This window comes from Bos taurus, chromosome 4 (genome assembly GCF_002263795.3).
Source record: "Bos taurus isolate L1 Dominette 01449 registration number 42190680 breed Hereford chromosome 4, ARS-UCD2.0, whole genome shotgun sequence".
Taxonomy (NCBI): Eukaryota; Metazoa; Chordata; class Mammalia; order Artiodactyla; family Bovidae; genus Bos; species Bos taurus.
This window is the reverse complement of record NC_037331.1, coordinates 32,113,797-32,136,078: the sequence shown is the minus strand read 5'-3', so window position 1 is coordinate 32,136,078 and position 22,282 is coordinate 32,113,797. Positions and strand designations below refer to the sequence as shown.

The 22,282-nt window shown below is 35.6% G+C and overlaps 1 protein-coding gene across 6 annotated transcripts; it reads left to right on the top strand.

Annotated features, from left to right (window-relative positions):
- Window positions 1–809: 809 nt before the first annotated feature.
- Window positions 810–19,552, top strand: TRA2A (transformer 2 alpha homolog). Of its 6 annotated transcripts, none has more exons than XM_010804103.4 (9): window positions 810–1,005; window positions 1,535–1,624; window positions 10,794–10,927; window positions 13,999–14,164; window positions 15,050–15,238; window positions 16,942–17,057; window positions 18,030–18,155; window positions 18,473–18,540; window positions 18,714–19,552. In XM_010804103.4, the coding sequence occupies exons 4-9, from the start codon at window positions 14,132–14,134 to the stop codon at window positions 18,722–18,724; spliced, it is 543 nt and encodes a 180-aa protein (XP_010802405.1). In that variant the 5' UTR covers window positions 810–1,005; window positions 1,535–1,624; window positions 10,794–10,927; window positions 13,999–14,131; the 3' UTR covers window positions 18,725–19,552. The 6 variants fall into 6 exon arrangements, with proteins under 6 accessions (XP_010802405.1, XP_010802402.1, XP_010802400.1 ...); XM_010804100.4 differs by having other exon boundaries at window positions 10,205–10,927; XM_010804098.4 differs by lacking the exon at window positions 1,535–1,624 and having other exon boundaries at window positions 18,033–18,155.
- The last annotated feature ends 2,730 nt before the right edge of the window (window positions 19,553–22,282 follow it).

The window sequence follows — 22,282 nt, the reverse complement described above, 5'->3', positions numbered from 1 at the left end:
TTGACGTATTGTTGAAGCCTGGCTTGGAGAATTTTGAGCATTCCTTTACTAGCGTGTGAGATGAGTGCAATTGTGTGGTAGTTTGAGCGTTCTTTGGCATTGCCTTTCTTTGGGATTGGAATGAAAACTGACAAATTACTTCAATAGCATGACAGCAAATGCTGAAGAAAAGTTGAGTGCTGACTGCTATTGCTAAGTCACTTCAGTCGGGTCCGACTCTGTGCGACCCCATAGACGGCAGCCTACCAGGCTCCTCCGTCCCTGGGATTCTCTAGGCAAGAACACTGGAATGGGGTGCCATGTCCTTCTCCAATGCATGAAAGTGAAAAGTGAAAGTGAAGTCGCGCAGTCATGCCCGACTCTAGCGACTCCATGGACTGCAGCCCACCAGGCTTCTCCATCCATTGGATTTTCCAGGCAAGAGTACTTAAGTGGGTTGCCATTGCCTTCTCCGAAGTGCTGACTAAAACCATTCAAAATAAAAAGCCTACTAATTATGAAGACGATTCCAGTTTTTTCTGTTCCATCTAAATCCACTTGGAAAACATATAAAGGGACTAAAGTCAATAAAAACTTATGTGGTGACTGAAAATCTTTAAAAGGACTGACGCTTAAGAAGGAGTCTGAAATTCGAACGTCAGGTGGGCAGTCGGTTCCGAGGCGCAGAGCGTCAGAGTTTCTGCGGCGGGCGTTGCTAGGCCCAGGCAACCACAAAGCCTCCTTGGGGGCGGGGCCTCTTGACGTCACAGAGACGCTCCGCCCCTTACGTCGTACACTAGGGAGGCCAGAAGATTTCTGGCGGTGCCGGCGCCATTTTGCTGGAGCCTGCGACCGAGTGGGAGTGGAGTGGAGCGGCCGTTGTTGCCGACTCTTTTCTCCTCCCCACGGTCCAGTCAGCGGGTTGATTAGGCCATCGGCCCTCAAGCCGAGACTTGTCTCTTATTTAGTTCTGGGGAGCGCCTGGCCGACATGAGTGATGTAGAGGAGAACAACTTCGAGGGCAGAGTGAGTACAAAGCCGCGGGAGCCGTCTTTGGCGGCGGCCCCGATGCTCGGGGTTTCACGGGGACAAGCGCGGTCGGGCGGGGTTGCGGGGAGTCCTGCGGGGGCCCGCTGGGAGCAGCCTCTGGAGCCATCGAGGTCGCTTCTTCACATCCCAAGATGGCTTCTGGGTTACACTCTTGCCCCAAATACCACGGATCACCCCCCTTCCCCCTTTTTTTGGAGACTGACTGATAGCCGGACTCCTGGGTCCGGTTCCCACCCCCCCCGCGGGGCACCTTGCCTTCTCCCCACCCCGAGGCTTCCTTATCGCTGTTCCAAGGTGTGGGTCCCCGTCGCGGTGGGGCGGGAGGAGACGGCAGGGAGTTCCCCTCCGGCCGGATAGTGGTAGGTGCTTCCTGCGGTGGCGTTTCTGGCGACCCCGAGCATCGTAGAGGGTCTCGGGGTCGAAAGTGCGCGGGGCTGCTGTCCGGGCGGGGAGAAGCTGGCGCGGGACTAGCTGGGGCCTGTGTCTCCTTGGCTCTCTATTGCAGTGAGCGGCCGCGTCTCTGTCGGAACCGGCGGCGTTGCGTCTATAAAGGCGAAAGCCTTGAGGTTGAAGGTGGGACGAGCCTAATGAAGTGGTTAGTCAACGACCGCACCGACCCTTAAGCGTTCTTAAGACGAGAGCTGTGAGGGGAAAACTACGCAAGGAGCCCTTCTCCTTTAATGTCCCTTCTGCTTTCTTTTCACTTCAAAATGAATGTGGAAATGCTATAACGCCTTATTTTTCTAATTCCTTAATGTTGGGCTTTTTTTTTTCTTTCTTTCTTCTCTATATCTCAACTTCCAATGCTTTTCCTCCTATGACCTTTAAACACCACTCCTTTACAGGTTTTTACGGTAAAAAACAAAAAGGACTCTTCTGTCTTAATCTTACATAACTGAACAAATTTCATTGCTCAGTATTTTTACAATAGTTTGTGCTATTCTCTTAATTCAAAAAGGTTACCTGAAAATTCCAGCCCCTCTCTCTCCCATTTCTCTTCTCGACCCATCCTCCAGCAAAGAGGCTCGAAGTTTTTCATTATTTTGGGTGTGATGAATATAAACATCACAAAGATACCTTATCCTCAGCTTAAAGATACTAGGAAGTTTAGCAGTGATTGGGTTATATTTCGGAAGTTACTCTCGTAGTGAAAATTGATGGAACTGAGTTAGTGTAAAACCGTGTGAAGAAAACAATCCCCAGACAGCATTTTCTGGCTCCTGTGTTGGCATTCTGGTCACTAGGGGAAACGCATCAAAATCACTAGGTGCAGAATAAGTTTTGTCTTTTTTTAGACGCTCATAAGCATCTGGAAACAGATAAACCAGAAGGTCGAATTAGACTTTTGTTCTTTTTGAGGTTAAGACAAAAAAGCTATCTTGAATGCCTTTAAGATTGGTTTTCTCTATTAAAATCTGAAGTCTGTAGATATCAATGAAATTACCTGCTCATTTTGTAGGATGAGGTATTGATGGTCCCAACAAAACTTTTTAAAAAATCATGTAATACTTGGTAATAAGTAGTCGTAAGCTGCTGCTTGTTTTGAAAATGTTAGCTAATAATGGGAAGAAATTTTACTGTCAGTTAAGTACAATTTTGGGGAGTTAATGTTTGTTTTGGTTTGTGGGAAATTGAAGAGAACTACTTTGGGAACCTTATTTTCCTTTGAGGTCTTACCTTTTTTTTGGGGGGGAGGGGTCATCAAATTGAGAAATTTGGCAAATTCTAGGTAATTGTTACCTTACCCAGCTAAGAAAGTAATATATGTAAGATTCCTACCCAATTTTAAGCTAAAACGCATGTAGGCATTAACTATATATTTTAATAGGAAAAGGCATTTTTACCTTTTCCTCTTTTACAGTGTTCGTGGTCATAGGAAATATTTTCACATCTGATACCCAAGTGAATGAACTCAGTATGTTCACCAGTTACCTTTTGTTTTTTGGGTTTTTTTGGTAGGTTGAAGTAATTGTCTTTGTTCATAATTGGAAGAAGAATTAGAAGAGTGGGAGACAGTTTTCTGATGATATACTTTTTTTTGTTGTTCTCTTAAAGCAGTTTCATATTCAGCAGTGCTTTTAGTTTTTAAACTATAGTGCCCTTGGTTTTATAAAATAAAATTGTGTGTTATCTTTGTACATAAATGTCATAACGTTTTAGAGAGTCTCAGAAAAGGATTTTTAAATGGTGTTTCTGAAATGTTTTAAGTAGTTGTTATACTTCAAACATTTTTATTAAAACAAAACATCAATGGGTCAGTGTTCAGATTTCATTTCCTTTATGTAAGGAATAAACAACATATGTTAACCATATCTTATTGAAAAGATATTTAAAATGACTCTATGGAAACCTTGAAACATATTAAAGAAACAGGATTGAAACTAATAGTTCCTACTTTTGTAGCATTTTACAATCTCCCCCCTCACCATCTTTGATATATTTTCTAATTTACAATGGCTGGAGAACTCTTAACATTTTAGAAATTAAAAACTGATGCCCAAAAAGACAATACAGCCAGGAATCTTGAGATTTGCAAGTCCCGATCCATTGCTTATTGCCTGCAAAAAATATGCTATGTATATATTTTGATTATTTTTCTTAAAAGAGCACACTCCATGTCAGTGTCTCAGAGCTGTTAATGGAGTTTGCTAAAAACAATTACAAGAACTTAATTTTCCATTATAGATAATTACCTCTTGAGTTTCCTAAAACATAAAAGAGCTTTATAAAGGAAAATATAATTTGCTGAATTTTTGTTAAAAGTCACCCTAGCAGTTAATCAGTCATATTCCCTTCGAAAGTATTAAGCATCTCTTACCTTTTTTGTAAAGACCAGATGTTCTCAAAGGAGAGAATTTGGAGTCTGATTTGTGATAACTGATAGTTCAAATCTGGGTAAAAGTCAGAATATAGTCAAGTACTGTGTGATAGAATTAATAAGAAATTCAGAAAATGAAGTTGAATGATTTTGTGAGCCCAGAGGAAAGGAAAAGTTTTATTTAGTATGTAAAACTTAACGTTGCATATTATGATAAGGGAAATACGAATATTGATTGTAAGAATGAGACAATGGGGAGGTTGCTAGACTACATAGGCTTGACTGTGTAGTCAGATAGTGGAGGAGTGTGATTTCTAGATTTAGGAATTTGGACTTAATCCAATATGTGGTAAGGAGCCATCGATAGATTCTTATGAGAGTAGCATAATGAAAGGAATTTATTTCTTTAGAACAGAAAATAGCAGAGGAAGAGCAGCAGGGTACACTTAAAATATTTAAGGAAGGAGCTTATGAAAAGTCTTATCTAAACTGGAGAGCAGTGGGATGTAAAGAATGAGCAAGAGAATTTCAGGGGATCCAGAAGAATAGCGATACTTACTAAAATAAGTCCATTTAAGCAGTTTTCTTGGCATGTGCATCAAGTTAACAGAATTTTAAGTGGAACTATCTTTATTTGGAGTTAGGAGTGAGATTGGCACTTGAGCTGACTTTCTTTGCATGTCATCTTCATAAAAATAATGAATAGTTTGCTGTGTACAACTTCAACTAAAATTAGGATTTCAATCTCAAAAAATTTTAGTATCCTTGATAGAAATTAAGGGGAATGGAAATTAATATTTTCTTGTTATTTTACTTATTCCCCTCTTTAAATTTAAAATTAAAAAAAAAATTTTAAATGAAACTTAGAAAAACATTGAGTCCAATTTTTTTTTTTAAAACAATGGCCCTGAGTTTTTAATCTAGGTTAAGGATCCTTTATCATTTAGGAGTCTATCTTGTAATTCCATGATTGTGTATACTTAGTAGAATTGCTGAAGAGGAAGGGTACTACTTATTCTGGCATCCTGTTTTGAGAGCTTGTTCTGGCTTTTTGAGTAGCTGGGATATTTTAAGAGACCCTAGTATTCCCATTCTTAATATATGAGATGATTAACTGGATAATAAAAGTGAAGAGCAAAATGCAAATTCATCTATCAAGTTGGAATTTAAATTTGTGTGTTAAGATATTTTGTTAAAGAATATCAAAAATAGGGGAAGGTTTTTTGTTTTTGTTTTTTCTTAATTGAAACCTGTTTTGTAATAATAAGGGTGATGACTATGCCATTAAAAACCCAGCTTGGCCACTAGTTTTTTTTTTTTTTAAAAACCCCTCTTGTCTTTTTTTTTTTAATGAATACAAATAAAATTGAAATCCTATTTTATAGATAAGGATGTTAGCAGTTTAGGTTTAAATAAAAAAAAAAGTTAGTCCAGCTTCTTCAGCAGTTTAGTTTTACATATCTCATCATATCAACCTGTTGCAGAAGAGTAAGGCTTCCATTCTTTTAGTAGGAGTATTATTGAACTTAGGGAATAGTCTGTGTCTCTTGAGTTTAATTTTTTTTCTGAAATAATATGTGTCCAATTTTAATACTTTTTTGTTCTCCCCATCTATTTATTTAAGCAGAGAATTTGTAAAACTTCAGAAAATGTTCAAATTTTTATATTTGAGATTCTTTCCCTGAAGGGTGCTCATTTGCTCAATCTAAGCTAGAAGGTGGGATTTTTAAAGGGAACAGTACAACCAGTTGTACCCAGGATGCCTAACTGTACTTCTACAGATTTGCCATAGTTACTACTTATAATTTGTAGCATTCCTAAAATGAGTATAAAGAGTCTTGGGATCTGAAAGACTATCAAGGGTAACATTTAGAGATAAGAGTCATTTTTTTTAAATACAGATAAACTTTGTTTATGGACTTAATTTTGTAAATGAAGTTACGTCCTTATGGTATAGTGTGTAGTATACAAGTGTAAAAATGGCCTTGAGTAATCAGCATAAGTTTTTTAGAGCTTGTAAATACTGTGAAAATCTGTTGATAACATCAGTGGGTGCTCAGTCATCATGTAACTAACCCTGAGACCCCCTCTCCTAAGCTGAGTGAGTTAATAGTTACTATTCACACATCGTAAACAGTTTAGTAGGATAGACGTGAAGATGAGAAAATGGTAATGATTGGATGGGAAATCAGTAAACACTGTAAAAAGAAAAAAATTGAGAAGGAAATAATGAAAGAAAATGTGGTTTCCCCTCCTTCCTTTAAGTTACTGCCATAATGTAGTTCTGTATAATCTTTACTGTCTCATGATTTTCACCAAAGTATAAGAGACTAGGCCTGAACAGTCTGAGGCAGAAGAAAAGTAAAGTTTTTTCCCTGAAACTAAGGCCCTGTAGTCTTACTTACTCAAGATTTGTAAATACTCCGTAACACTAAAAGATGAAAACATAAGTAGGAAATTTTGTAATGGGTTCTTAGTGGTTTGTTTTAATATAGCTAAACTACTTTAGTCCTTTTACATTTATTTTCTATACTTTAAAGTTGCCACTTACACACTGGTTTTTTGGACAACTGATCATAGCGTGTAAGCTGACTGGTTTATGAACCACATTTAAAGTTTGTACAGAAGGAAATTTCATGGTGGTCCAGTGGTTAGGAATCCATGTTTCACAGGGATCAAGGGTTTAATCCCTGGTCAGGGAACTAAGATCCCACAAGCCACATGGCATGGCCTAAATAAATAAAATTTGTATGAAAGATTTGTAAGTTTTACAGGTAATTTCACAGTGTGACATGAGTTTAAATTTAACTGCCAATTCTTTAATAAATTGTCTTAACACGTTGCCAGAATTATTCCAAACTTTAGAGACTGTAAAGACATACAAGTTAGAAGATCTGTGAGCCTTCATAGATAAAAAAATCACTTTAATCTCACTTAAAATGCAGCATACTGGACTTTAAAAGAAGGTAAATTATTTTAAAATAGCTAATATTTTGAGCAGTTGGTATTTGCTTTTTAAGAAATTGCTCTAATACTAGTTATGGATTAAAAAGAGTGAAAATATTTCTTTTGTAAGCTTAAGGATCTGTAAAAGAAACAGCTTAATACTCAAAAGGAAGGAAGCAGAACTGCTATAAAAACTGAAAGACTGAAATACATGAATTGAATAAACACAGACTGTTGTCTACAAGTCCTGAAGAATGAAGTTCTTAGTACAATAAATATAAGTTATTTGGGTAATTTAAATCCCTCCCACCCCCAAGTATAGTTCACCTAAACGCACTAGTATGTTTCTATGGAAATCTCTCAATTTTACAAAGTAGTAGGGAAATATGTTTTGAGAATCTGTTTTAAAAACTTAGGCTATATTCATATAGACTTGAACTTCTGTAAACTTGGCACTGTTACTTGGCATTTGCCTTGTCATAATATTAGAATGGGTTATAGCGTAACATTTTTATTGGTTTATTTTAATGGGCTTTAAGTATTAAGCATACATATGGTTGGAATTTGTTTTCCATCTATAATATACTAGGTATATTAAAAGACACTGCAGTTATTTGCTGTAGGATTTTTTCATGTTCTGCAACTACATGTGCATATTTAATAACCTTTTTCCTGATTAAAAAGTAGTACATGGTTATAATATTTTTACACATAGATAATTCTTAGATTGAGTACATGGTCATGGTATATTTATACATAGACAATTTTTAGACAATCCCCTGCTTGTATGGGATACACTATAGTATTTCTTAGAAATCGTAGTTAGCTCCTTTTTATTTTTGGCTGTGTACTTCAGCTACCACTAGAGGCATCTTGTTAATAAAGAATAGTTTAAAAAAAAAAACAACATGATTTAAACAGGTTGTGCTGTGAGAACTTTCTGCCCAGCTCCTGGTTTATAGTAGGTAAAGTAGACTAGAAGGCTACTTAAGATATATTTCTATTAAAATTTGTGATATGATTTGGTTGAGTCATTAATCTGCCCATTTCAAGTAGGCACTGTGTTGGTTGGTGGGTCCAGATGCAGGTTACTTAGGAATTTGCAGAACTTCTTGACAGATTTAAGAGCAGGTTAAGTAGTCTCTAGTCAAACGGGACAGATAACACCCTTCTCAATGTCTATTTTTCTCTTTGCAATTTCGATTCTTTTTCCAAATTCTGAATAGTTGTATGAATTTCTTTGGGAAAAGTTGATATTACCATTTCATAATGAAGATAGTCAAAGATGGAAAAGAATAATCTAGCATTTGTCCACAAAGGGCTTATTATAGTCTAATTTCTAATGCGCAGTGAAGAGTAAAAGTTTTTTATGCTCTGTAGTTTTATTTTTTAGTTTAAGTTTATTGACAGTTGTTGATTTACCTTTTTAGCTAGATGTTTCTAAATTGTTTTTGGAAGTTACTGACATCTTTATAAGTTAAAATGACTGACATCTTTATAAGTTAAAATGACTGACATCTTTATAAGTTAAAGGGTGAGTTATGAGCACTCTTTGTTAACCTTGAATGATTCCATGAAAAAAATATATGCATTTTGAGGTTTCCCTGAAATAAAAATTGAAGGGTAGGTAACAGAGGAGGTTAGGTATTTGTGACACCTTGGATAATAAAAAGCAAAAGATATTCTGTCATGTCATAGCTTTTACGAACAAAGTAAAAGGAAAATTATACATTTTCCAGTGGGTTGCTATGCCAGAAATGAGATTTAAAATTTAAATTGTTACTGGGTTACCTTGTTAATGTTAACACCTAAAAAGTGGTTACCTTCAGCACTATTGAATAATTTTCTACAATTGTTTTTATGATAGAAGTCTTTAATATATAAACTTATTTCTGTCTTAAAAATTAAAGGTTGTAAGAGTATCACAGCACACAGAACACAAAGCTTTTTGCATATATAACAAGGGCTGTAGTGATGTTTGTAGATTTATACCAAGGGATCTGTTTATATAAGGGAAAGCCAAAAGAGGGGGGGGGGCGGTATTAGGTATTTTTACCTAATAAAATATAGGTAATGAACTGGCCTATGAGACTTCAATTACAAATGAGTGGCCATACTTTTGTTTTTAGTCCTGAATATGCTGCTTTTACAGTTTCAGTGAATGAAAAAACCTAAATTGCTATGCCTGCTCCAGGCATCTGTCCAGAAATTTAGAAAGTATTTGAGATGTGGTGAAAGACTTTCTGTAGGTAAATAAATGGAGAAGGTGGATGTTGAACAGAAGGGTGGCTATGTATTTCAGTTTGTTTTCATCTGAAAAAAAAAATGGGCCTGGTAGCATCAGTAGTACCATTTTTGAAAAATAAGCCTGAAGGAAAACTTCAAGGAAGTTGGGTGATAATCTTAATGACATAAATGAAAATTGGTGGAAAATGGGTTTGTTTTTACTAATAATCAAGGGTCAAGTGGACAGAGAAACCAAACTGTCCATCCTACTTTGGTCATAAGTTCTTCATGTCTATCAAAATTTTAAAAACAGGCTTCTAATAAGTTTTAAATGATTTGGAAAGTTTTGATTTATATCCAATTTTTTTAGAAGCCAGTCAGATTTCTGATAAATGATATAGTCACTGAAGGGAATATAAGTATGCATAACTATGTAAAATACGCAAAAACTATGAAAAAGGTAGGATAAACAATAAAGACCATGATACTAATTTACAACCACTAGGAACTTAAAAGCCAAAGGGGAAATTTTTAATTTCATATTCCCCCCCTCCCTTTTTTTTTTAGTATGCTTGTTTTATTTCAGATTGTATCTTTCTGGTTAAAGTCAGAGTAAGCAAAGATAGTGGTCAAACAATCAGGAAATGTTAGTAATTTTACTAATTGTGTTTTACTTCTCTGAACCTCAGCATGTGTCCTATAATAGGTGAGTTTAGATAGGTGTGTTCAGATATTCCAGCCTGTGATGCTTTGCTTTAACTATATCTTAGTATCGTAGCCCGGCTTAGGGAAAGCTTATTTTGAGATCATTGGGAATCTTCAGGTTATAAATTAGTGAATACTTAAGACATAGGTATGGGGGGGTTACAGTTAATGTTAGAGTTATGCTTGAATTAAGTATTTATATTAAAACTGCTCACATTTTAGGAACTAGGATGAAACTTGAAAGGGGAGGAGGGTGAACAGTATGGTAAAAAACATTTAGAGAAATTCAGTAAATTCTCTTTAATTGTTAGAAACTAGAGTTTTGAACAATTTTAAAGATTATAAAATTGTTTTTTTAATAAACTAGTTATTTGCACTTTACCTGCTGGCTTTTCCATTTGGTAGATAACATTCTGAACTCCAGCAGAGTTTTATAATCCCCACGTGCTTAAATATACTAAATGTTCTTTTTCCATTAAGGTTAATGTTCGTGAAGAAATTGAAGAGTTTTTTCCAAGAATGTGGAAGATAAATCAAGATAAAAGAAGGCTAATGAAAAGTATTAAAGATCAGAAAATTAAAATTGAATGGGGGAAAAAATTGAACAGAAGATTGGTCAGATAGAAGCACTTGAATATTTTTTTTAAGGCTATTTTGAATTGTTTTGGGGAAGAATACACGAAGTATGAAAAATGAAAAACTCAATGAAGAATGAAGAGAAGTAGAAAGCAAGAGTGAAGTAGAATTAAAAGAATCTGGAAGAATGAATGGGTCCTAGGTTAAGTAAATGTATGGTTTATGTTCCAGTGTCTGTATGATCAAGTTGTAGATGAATTTGCATGATTACTTAGTTAATAGAGAATTGGTGATCTGGTTCAAGTAGGGAATTATTGAGGACAGTTAGCAGTATTAACAATGGGTTATTAATGAGCTGAAATTTTTTCTGGAGGGTGTTGCCTAACCATTTGTTTTTCAGGAGCAATCAATATAAATAATTACGGTACTTTAAATGTTAGGTGTTAGGCATCTATGTGACCAGTGCCATTTGTAATACTGTCTTCTTTGTTAGGAGTCTCGCTCTCAGTCAAAATCTCCAACGGGAACTCCTGCTCGTGTAAAATCGGAGAGCAGGTCAGGATCTCGTAGTCCATCAAGGGTTTCCAAACACTCTGAATCCCATTCTCGATCAAGATCAAAATCCAGGTGAGTGTTTAATATGTGAGTATGTTTAAAATGCTTTTCTTGGATTTTTCTGGGCAAAGTGGTTTGTACCAAATCCCTCATTTTTGTTGTAATTTTTTCCTAGAAATTTCGCTCAAAATCATGACTTTTTTTTTAAAACAATGGAGTTTAGAAATCAGTGGTATGTTACAGATATAAAGACTTAGATAAGGTAGAATAATTTGTTAGCTCTATTAATCTAGAGCTGTTACTCGTTATTAATACAAATTAAATATGTGTTGATTTAAATGTGCTGGGTTTGTTTTATATTATTTCAGCAGTATTTGCACAACAAAAAGATAATTTTCTCCATTGAAGACTTGGCTTACAATTTAATGCAGAAAAGGTTGATATATGTACGTGGTACTGGTTATCAGAAGGATTTGAGAAGCTTTTTCAAGTTTCACATTACAGCTACATTCTTTAACTGAAGATTTTGACTCATTAGGTCCGGGGTGGAACTCTGATCCTCTGATCAGATAAATTGTTGGAAAGTGGTGCTGGAGTGATTCAGAGTTCTAGCCACTCCCCCTGATTACAGCAAAGACTAGTGAGCCCTTGCAGGGTTCACTGTTTCAGAGATCTTAGGTGTACTGTTGTGGAGCGGTGGGATGAACAGTTAAAAGCAATCTGGACAGTTATTTTTATTTTGATAAGTCATTGTAATTTCTTGAGTAAAACACATAATTTATGTCTCTGAATAGAGTATCCTTGCAAGGGGACATGAAACAAGAATCAAAGGCTGTACTTTTCTTGTAGTCTACAGTTGGTTCTTTTTCTCTGTTGTATCCAGGATCCAGCCTAGTGCTTGATTTGCTAACCACTCTGTATATTTAACTGAATCCACATGTGCAGAATTGTGCTCCATAGAATTCAGGTGTGGAAACAGAAGTGAGCATATTTTAATTTTAGGACTTTCTGGTTGCTACTCTCAGCCTAGAATATTCTTCCCTCATGATATTCTCAAGTCATCACTTGATTCAGTTTTATGCTCCTGTATCACTGGAGAACATTAAATACCAGTGCACACACACTATTCCCTTACTCCTAATTTTTTTTCATGATATTTATCACTATCTGACTTAGAGAAAGGATAAGCACTCACGTCACTTTTCATTACTTTAGTCCTCCTTCAGTACCTGTTGGTGGGGGGGCAGGATTGATGCTCCTGTGCATACCAAATTCTCAGATGCTCGTGGGTGCATGCTAAATCATTTCAGTCGTCTCTGACTCTTGGCAACCCTATGGACTGTAGCCCACCAGGCTCCTCTGTCAGTGGGATTCTCCAGGCAAGAATACTGGAGTGGGTTGCCATTTCCTCCTCCAGGGGATCTTCCTGACCCAGGGGTTGAACCTTTGTCTCTTGAGTCTCCTGCGTTAACAGGTGTGTTCTTCACCACTAGCACCACCTGGGAAACCCCTCTCAGATGCTCAAGTCCCTCATGTAAAATGGCATAGTACAGTCAGCCCTCCATACCTCCGTACAGGACCAACACATTTAAATGTAACAGTTGGTATTTTATGTAACAACTAGCTTTATTAATATTTTTTATTTTTTAAATTGAAACTATAAATTAATGCTAAGGAAAATAGAAAACCCTGTTCAGTGTTCCTACATGGACACAAGTTTTTTCTAGTTCTACCCCACCTCCCCATGATTAATTTCTTTTGGATAGTAGGCCATTCATGTTGTTGTTTTCATTCCAACTCGGAATTGTTTGCCCAGGAACCTTTGCTCTTGGTATTCCTAGAACACTTTTCCCCTGCCTGCCTGGTAAAATCTCCCAGCTTTATTGTTTAAATTTTCTGGCCCTCAGCATTTATAACATTTACTGAATGCCTCGTAGAAGTTATTTTGTATGACTGTCATCACTGCTAGTCTGGGTGTTTAAGGATGGATGAGATGAATAGTAATAAGAAATTCCATTTTCTTTGCAATGGGAAGAATGTGAGTAATTGGAAATAATCAAACAGTATATGAACTAGGGAATCAGCAGTAGAAAAATAGGTGAGATGCTGTAGAAGGTTTGAAAAAAATGAAGACCATTAAACATGAGGACTGTTAGGTGAGGTGGGCAGTTTAGGTTGTGATGAGTTAATTTAGCTGGTGCTAGATTGCAGCAGGCTAAGGAAAGACTGGAGAGGAAATGATACGTAACCGTGAAGGGAATATAGGACAATACTGAAAAGGTAATAAGACTCAAACAGTTTTATTGTGATGGTAGTTGGTTGGTGGTTTGTGAGGTCTTTTTTTTTTTTTTCCCCATTTTAAGAGTATGGTATTAAATGCATTCATATTGTTGTACACATCACAGCCATCCATCTCCATAATTCTTATCTTGTAAAACTGAAACTGCGAGTTAAACAAGTACTCTCATTCTCCTCCCCTTCCAGCCACTGACAAACCACCATCTTTCTTTCTGTCTCTATGATTTTGACTGTTTTTAAGTATCTCATCCAAGTGAAATCACAATATTTGTCTTCTTATAACTGGTTTATTTCACTTGGCATAATGTCCTCAAGGTTTATCCATGTTGTAGAGTATTAAAGAATTTTCTTTCTAGTGCTAGTTGATATCCTTCTTTTTAAAGAAGGTGGAGCCTTAACATGATTGTAAGGTAAGGTGAAAAGAGTTAACTGGAAACGAGGAGATATAGTCTACAAGAGGAAAAATACTTTTTCCTCTAAAAGGATAAACAAGCTGAAAACAAGCAGGGATAAACGTATAGGTCCTTGGAATTGTCAAAAGTTCAGAAAGCTAAAGTAAAACTAATGAATCACTAACAAAATTTGTAAAAATTTACTGTGCACATACCAAAAAGACAGTTTACAAATAGGGAGCACTCAAACCAAACATGGAATGAGGCTCAGTGGTGTGTTGTTATTAATACAAAGCAGCTTATAATGGTGAGCAGGCGATGTCTTTAAGTATTTGATGATTAAATTATTGACTCATCTGTTTTTGTCCAGAGAGCCTTCAATTGGTGTTCTTATTTTTAACAGCGTTAGCCATTTTGTTCCAATATTTTTACCTAAATTTATTTCTCTCAAAGGTCGAGGTCAAGGAGGCATTCTCATAGACGTTACACTCGATCCAGATCCCATTCTCACTCTCATAGGAGACGATCTCGAAGTAGGTCATATACACCAGAATACCGGCGTCGAAGGAGCCGAAGTCATTCTCCAATGTCTAACCGGAGAAGACATACAGGCAGCAGGGTATATGGTTTTTAAGTTAATGAAAACCTTTTATGTATTTCCTGTGTCTTTAGTCATAGTATAAAATCTTGCTTTTGTAAGAGCTAGAGCACTGTTTAAAAGTGGTACTCTAGAAACATCCTTGGCTATATGAATATTGTTTATATGCATTCAATTGTATTTTCTTTTCTTGACTTTTGAGTCATTAAAAGAAATTTGGGGGAAAACATGTTGCAAGAATGGAAATAAAAAGCTAACTTGAAAATATTGAGATTAAAAGTTTTACCATGGGAAGAGGGTAGCAAGGAAATACTAAGCAAACACTTATATTGAGCAATATGCAAAGTTCCTCAGTGTGTTAATAAATGCAGTTAACCTTTCCATGAGACAGGTTATCTTATTATTGATAAAGAAATTGAGTCTTGGATATGAGGTTTGATTCTATTTAACAGTGATGGAATCTGCTATTATTTAATGGTGTTTTGAAATCAGCACATTAATTTTTCAAATCTGGAAGGAATATCCTTGCTAAAGAGTGAAAATAGAAGAGGGGAGTCTAATCAGCAATTGCAGATGAAGTCAGGTTGAGTACAGATCTATAAGGGATATAAAACATTTGAATAAACTAGAAATAGACATTAAACTAAAGATAAATTCTTAGTATTCTGAAAATTGCTGGACTAGTGAATTAGTGACATTTTTATTCAGTCTATAACCTGAAGTATATTCTAAAGAAGGCTTGAGTGTACTGTAAACTGTAAAATATAGCTCATCTGGCTTTTTCCTTTTAAATTCATGTTTCCAGGTGACTTTGTGTATTGGATGAAGTGCCCTAAGCAGAAGTATTTCTGTATGTTTGTTGTTGTTTTTTTAATTTGGAACTTAAATAACATCTTTATTCAACAGGCAAATCCTGATCCCAATACTTGTCTAGGAGTGTTTGGCCTCAGTTTGTACACAACAGAGAGAGATCTTCGCGAAGTATTTTCTCGATATGGACCATTGAGTGGTGTCAATGTGGTTTATGACCAGCGAACTGGACGGTCACGGGGATTTGCTTTTGTTTATTTCGAGAGAATAGATGACTCAAAGGAGGTAATTTTTTGTAATTATTTTTGTCACTTTGAAAAATTTCTGATGTGCATTATTTAGTATTGAGTTACTTTTGAAAGTTGATTAATAAATTTCCAGTTCCATAAACATTATGTGCTCTTTAATTCTCTGACATAGTTTAAACTCTTCTGTTAGTGTTAAAATTGGAATGTTCAGTTTCACTTTCCAGCTAAAATGCGTATAGGCATATCCTGATTAAAATCTGGCCTTGTGAAGTAGTGTATGAGTTAAATGGAAAAGGTGAAGTGTATATAAGTGTTCGCTTTTGAAAAAGCCTTATTCATGGCTCTAAGCAAATGATTACATTGACTTTTAAAAAATTGTGTTTAGGTTTAATCTGTTTAATTTTTTGTGTGTCTGATTATCTCCCTGTCTATACAAGAGCTTTGTTTTTCTATTCTCTTAATATTCATCTATCATTCTGTTCTATAAATGAAAAATAATACATGGAAAGAGTTGGTACCTTTTCATTTTTGTTTAGTGCCCTTAATATGCCTAACAGAATGATCCCAGTCAATGTCAGAGATTTGAAATAGTGTTGTTCTAATGTACTAGGTAATGGATTGTAGAGGAAGCAGTAGGCTTGCCTTCAAAAGTTCATGGTGATTGAATTGAAAATTCCATTTTAAGGAATTTTTGAAGCTCATTTGTTAAAGAACGGAAGGTACTGGCTTGTCTTTTTTGTACCATTTTATATGTGACAGTAGTTGGGTGTAGGTCATTATTGCTCTTTGTATCAATAGTGTTTGGTTACAGTATAAACAGTCAAAAGCATATCTTTCAACAGTAATAGATGCTATTGACATCTGGTGGTAAAGCAGGGATGATATTAAACATTCTGCACTGCACAGGATAGCCACCGACAACACAGAATTAACCACTGCCAAATGTCAGTGGTAGTGTTGTTGGAAAACCTGGATAAGTCTAACAAAATAATGCTCTCAGTTGAAGGCATTTATATGATAGACATACTAATAGACACTAGTGGGGTTTTATTGTTGCGTATTTGTGTTTTGTTTTTTCCTGTTCTCAATTAAAGGATAAAGGTGTAAATTTAGAAATACCAGGATATCTGACCTGAAGTAAAAGTGCAGACAATATCACAATTAAAATTTGTGTAAATATGAAGCTTGTTTGCCCTGCCTTTTGACGCCCCTGCTTTGTTTATTTCTGAATGAGGTAAAATGGAATGACAGCCTCACTTAGTTCCAAAATGCTTCTTAAAATGTGTTAAAGTGGTTGATTTATTAATGCTTTTATTAGTATTAGTACCAAAGGGCAGAATGGTAGAGAATATGAGCACAGGTATAATCTTGGTGCAGATTAGAAAGTTCCTTTGTATCTGAAGCTCACTAGGTGGCAGTATGGTATTTTAGGAATGGCTTGACAAGTTTAGACCTGTTCACTGAATTGCACTTTCTGCTTTGAGTTGCTCAGACTGAAGCTAGATTCTGAAGCCTCAGAATTCTGCAGGTTCTGTGGTTGCTTCTTTATAACTTTTAACACAAGCCTGTGTAAGTGTTCTTGTGTACATTGAAAATTCATTATTGACAGGCATATAGCAGGAATTAATATGTCAGGTCCTTGCTGTTTTTACTTGAAAGAAATGTTTACCAAATTTTCAGTTTTGAAAGTTTCCCCTTGGTAAATTATGCATGACTTTCTGTGCCTGTTCTCTTTTATAGGCTATGGAAAGGGCAAATGGAATGGAACTGGATGGTAGAAGAATTCGGGTGGATTATTCTATCACTAAGAGAGCACACACACCAACACCAGGCATATACATGGGCAGACCAACTCAGTAAGATTTCCAGTTTCCTAAGCTGAGTTTAAGAGTCAGAAAGCCACCAGAAATGTGTGCACATCTTTGGTTAATCAAAAGATAAAACTTTTTCCCCCTGTAATTAGAATTGAAAGTTATTTAATGTGTGTGTGTATGTGTGTGTGTGTGTTATTTGAATCACTTTCATTTTTTATATGTATATTTGATCAAGGAGACAAATTAAAACTAGTTGAAGTGCATTCCTACCTCTTTTCTTGTACAATAGAATTATTAAATGCTAGAAAAATACAGTATGCTTTTAAATACTTCTCGTTCTGTTTATGTGACCTTGGAAGCCTATGTGTGTAGGAAAAAGTTTTTTAATATATTAAAACCAGAGAGTGAAAGAAGGAATACAAGCTTTCATTTAATGTGAAGCCTCTTGGGGAAAAAAGATTTGACAAGGAGAGCCCACTGAAAACTAAAGTGAAAATAATGTCCATATGATTAAGAGTTAGGAAAACAACAAGGAAAAGAGGGCTTAGAATTTAAATTCACTGATAGACGTTTGAACACCAGACCTTAACATTTAGTGCTGGACTTCAGTATAAAGTAGTTAGTTTTCTTTGGTGTTCAGGCTTGGATACTTTTAAATTCTTGAGGTTTATTAACTGCTTTTGAATTGGTCATAGAACATACATCTTAGTACTTAGGTACTTTTTCTCAGCACAGTGCTTTTTTTCACCTTATTGAAAAGGTCTTACTGATTTGGATAGTGCATTCTAAGGCCTTATAATTTGTAGTTAGTGAAATTATTCCTGGCTATTTATTGTTATAAATATGAAGCAGAATATCATAGGAGTCAACAAAGTAAGACATTGAAGTAACTGGCATGAAAGGGTTATTGTTTCTCTCTTAGCTTCTTCCATTTTATTTAAGTATCTATTTGTATTAAATGATAATAGAAAATAATCATTCCTGTTGATGTGGAATTTGCACCTTTTTCTACAGCAGTGGTGGCGGCGGCGGCGGCGGCGGTGGTGGAGGTGGAGGAGGTGGCAGACGTCGAGATTCTTACTATGATCGAGGATATGATCGTGGGTACGACAGATATGAAGACTATGATTACCGGTACAGGTAATGTTGTAACTTACGATTTCTGTTCTGAATTAGATGATAATAGTAGTATTGGCACTTTTAATTTGTTTAATGTGTATTGATAAAAATGAGTGAAATATGGGACTTCCCTGGCAGTCCAGTGGTTGATACTCTGTAGTTGAAATGAAGAGGCATGTGTATTTGTATTGGCCAGTACTCACCTTGTATAGTTGGTGCATTGAAAAATTAATAGCTTATCTTAGATCTGCTACTATTTTGAATGATGAAATTTTTGTTTTTATCTGCTTCAGTGTAGTGATTATGTGCTTTACTAAGTAATCTTTTATTTCCTACAGAAGAAGATCACCTTCTCCTTATTACAGTCGATACAGATCACGATCAAGATCTCGATCCTACAGCCCAAGTATGTATACTTTTGCTTTTGTCACATTAAAAACCTAATTTGTAATTAATGGCTTATTTTAGAAAATTAGGGTGTATGGTGACTGTTAATAGTTGGGAAAATATTAGGCAAGTGAAACTGTAATTGTCATTTGACTTAATTTTTTTTTTTTTTTTTTTTTTACTCTTTTGCAGGACGCTATTAATAAGCAGAGTGGTCGCAGTTGAGGACATCTTTTTCTCTTTTTTTAATTCTGGATTTCCCCAAGCTTCTAATCCTTCCTACTCCTCAAAAAGAACCCTTAAAAAATCTTTGGTTTGTTTAGCATCTACACTTTGTCAATTGTATTGCTATTTTCCACCCCTTTTATTATATTCTTAAAGATGTAATTGTCATTTTTGAGTAGTTAAACATCTTGAGTAAAAAAGGAACCCCCGTGTTATGCTTTGTAAATGATTTTTTTGTTTGTTTTTTGCTTTTATGGAAAATTCACTCCTAGCTTATCAAAATGAGGAAAGAAATGATCTTTTTAAAGCTTCTTTTGTGTTAGATATTGTATTAGACATTGTATTAGAGGTCTGCATTTACTACAAACTCCTTTTTCTTTTGGGGAAGTTAGTAGTAGTTCAGTCAGGTCAAGTTTGTCTGGGGTGGCATGGAACAGTCAAATAGTTGAGTGTAGAAAGTTTGAAGCTATAGAAGAAAACACTTACTTGGTCATTTCTTTTGAAGAACAGAATCTTTGAACCCTAAAAATTACATCTTTTTTTAGAAATGAAAAGCTTGTGGACTCCTATAAAACATGTATTTAAAATACATTTGTTGAAACTTAAAAACGTAAAGTGTGATTTTTGTGTTGAATTTATTAATCAGTGAAGGACAGCCCTTATTATTTATTACTTAGAGCAATTGTATAATTGCTATTAGAAATTTTGGTATTGGGACAATGGTTTAGGCAGGCTGTTTGTATAGAGTTCTTAGAAGTAGTGGGGGGGTAGTCTTTCTTTCAAATAAAAGTTAATTTCTTTGAAAATGGGACTCTCTCTTTATTGTGGTAGAGTGGGAAAATATAACTGGATTAATTTGGATTTCCTTTTTCCTAGTACTTTTGCATGCACCTAAATGTATAATCTGTGTCTCTTCTTCAGTCTTGAAAAACCCTTTTCTTTCCTCCCTTTTTTTGTCAACTACCAATATTGATAGTATTCAGTGTTGAAGAAAAGATAAATAGTATGGTTTATTTCTTCAAGAAGCCCACATTCTAATGGGAAAACACTTAAATGACTGTAATGAAAGGGGAGGCTGTACGAATGAAGAGGTGGATGATTTTTCAGGTGATCTTTAATAAAAAGTATAGGAACGTGAGCCTCCTTTGTTTTCTCCCTCAAATCATTGGGAATAAAATTAGATTATTATGATCTGTATGCTAGCTCAGTGAGATCTATGGAATACAAGTACTGCGGATATCTTTATTAAAAAGCTAACTTGCCACTAAGGGCTGTCTTAGAGAATAAAGCTCTCTCTTGTTGGTCCCTACAGGACTTTTGTTGTTTAAGCCGGGTTATTTAAAGACTGGAAATCATTGCCCTAATGAGAACATTAATTTGTTGACTGTAGGAATACTTTAAAAATTTATGTATCATCAAAAAGTAAAATGTTAGCCAAAATGTGGAAGAGAATTAATAGCCACATAAAGAGATACTGAACACGATTGAAGACACAGTATGTAGAGAATACAATACCCTGGCAGTCCAGTGGTTAGGACTCCACTGACTGCTGAGGGCCAAAGTTCAGTCTCTGGTGAAGGAACTAAGATTTCCACAAACCACACAGTGTGGCCAAAAAAAAAACTATACACACATACATACATACTGTAATAAAGGTACATGAATGTGTTCTCAAACCTGTAGTAGTGTGAGATGATACAGTGCCCATGTGATGAATTAAGTGAGATGAATGAAAGGCATTGTTAGGTTACAGTCGACCTGATAATACGTCAGAAGGAGGATCATGTGCTCCAGGTAATGCTGGATCTTGGATTTACGATGATGCTGATGGTTGGAGACCCTAAGAAGGATGAATGAAGCAGGATGGTGCAAGAGTTCATCACTCAGAGTGGCTTACAATTTAAAACCTACTAATTGTTTCTGGAATTTTTAATATTTTTGGATTATTTGGTCAACTTTAGGTAATTAAAACTACAGAAAGTGAAAGGAGGGACTGTTGTATCTCTGATGGTAATTTAATCCAGGAATAGATTTTCAGGGCATGATTTTCAGACTGCTACAATTCCTGCTTTGTAAATTTGAGAGGATACTTCCTTGATAGAGGGAATGTAACTGGCAACATCCTTTAACAGTGAGTTGTGAATAAAGGTGACAAACTTGGAAAAATTGAGACTCTTCAAAGAGAGGGCCTAATCCTACTCTTCCCTCAAAAGTCAACTGGGACACATTGGTAAGTGAAGTGTGACAGCTTTAGAGTGTCAAATGTGGCTCTGATCACTTTAATTAGGAAAAATTAAAAGGACAAATAAAGGGTTGAGTAGGGAGTTTAACTTAAATAGAATTTCTGTTGCAGAAGATGAAAAAGTTGAAGGTGGTTGTGTTCATGCTACAGATGTGTGCACTTAAAAATGGTAACTTTTATGTATAGTTTGTTGTTTAGTTGCATCCGATCCTTGCAACCCCATGGACTGTAGCCTGCCAGGTTTCTCTTTGTCAACACATTCGTAAACAATGAGGTATTATAGTACCTGTTATTCCTGATGGAGTAAGTGTCCAATAAATACATATATAAATGAGTGAGTTAACAGGGAAATCATTGGTGGAGCCTGCTAATTGATGAAATTCCAGTCCAAAATTTCCATCGTTAAAATTGAAGTATAAAAGGGATATGACAGAAGGAGTCTAGGCTGAATCATGATGACCCTAAAAATGGATTAAGAATCACTTTTAACGTAAATCTGTTTAATAAAGGAAGAGGCAATTTTATAATTACGGACTTTTTGTGGAAGTCCAGTGCTTAGGACTCAGTGCTTTCACTGCAGGGGCCTGGGTTCTATGCCTGGTCAGGGAACTAAGAATTCTGCAAACTACATCGTGCAGGCCAGAAAAAGAAAAAAAATTATAATAAAAGTATTGGTGCTTAAGTCACCTTGAAAATTCAATTACCCAAAACATCCCTAGTGTCGGATAATTGAAGTATTCTATTTGATATTTACAAAATCAAGTGCAGAGTAGTCAATGGAAAATGGTTTTTGAAACATAAAAAGGGACATGAATTTTATTTTCAAGTACTGTTACATTAACAAGTATTCCTTAAAAAAATTACTTGTGAAGGCATATACTTTTAATACAATTTAACTTTTGAAAGTATGGGTTGCATGATCTGGTTTCTAAATTATTTAGGGTTTTCACTTTTTAATATAAATTTAATAGGTGCAAACCCAAGAAGAAATGAAGAAAACCAAAAACATTTGTTGTCTTGTATACCAGGATCCCTACACCATTATACATTATTGAATGGGAAGACCTAGTAGTATAAATACTGCAATCCTTACACAGAATTTCTATGTATGTAAAAACATGCAAAAGGGGGAAGGGTTCTGGTAACTGCCTATAATAACATCTGTAAGATTGGCAGTTTGGGAGGAGTGGATGAAATTATTCCAAGGACCAGATGGAAGAATGTACATAGGAATGAATAAACAGGAATAGAATCCAGAATAGATTCAACTACATTGGGGACTTTATAAAGATGA

Coding starts and splice junctions, on each gene's coding strand:
- TRA2A (NM_001046380.2), top strand. CDS start 970: ATGAGTGATGTAGAGGAGAACAACTTCGAGGGCAGA. Junction 14,165..15,049: donor GAAGACATACAGGCAGCAGG/GTATATGGTTTT, acceptor TTTATTCAACAG/GCAAATCCTGATCCCAATAC. Junction 17,058..18,029: donor TACATGGGCAGACCAACTCA/GTAAGATTTCCA, acceptor CTTTTTCTACAG/CAGTGGTGGCGGCGGCGGCG.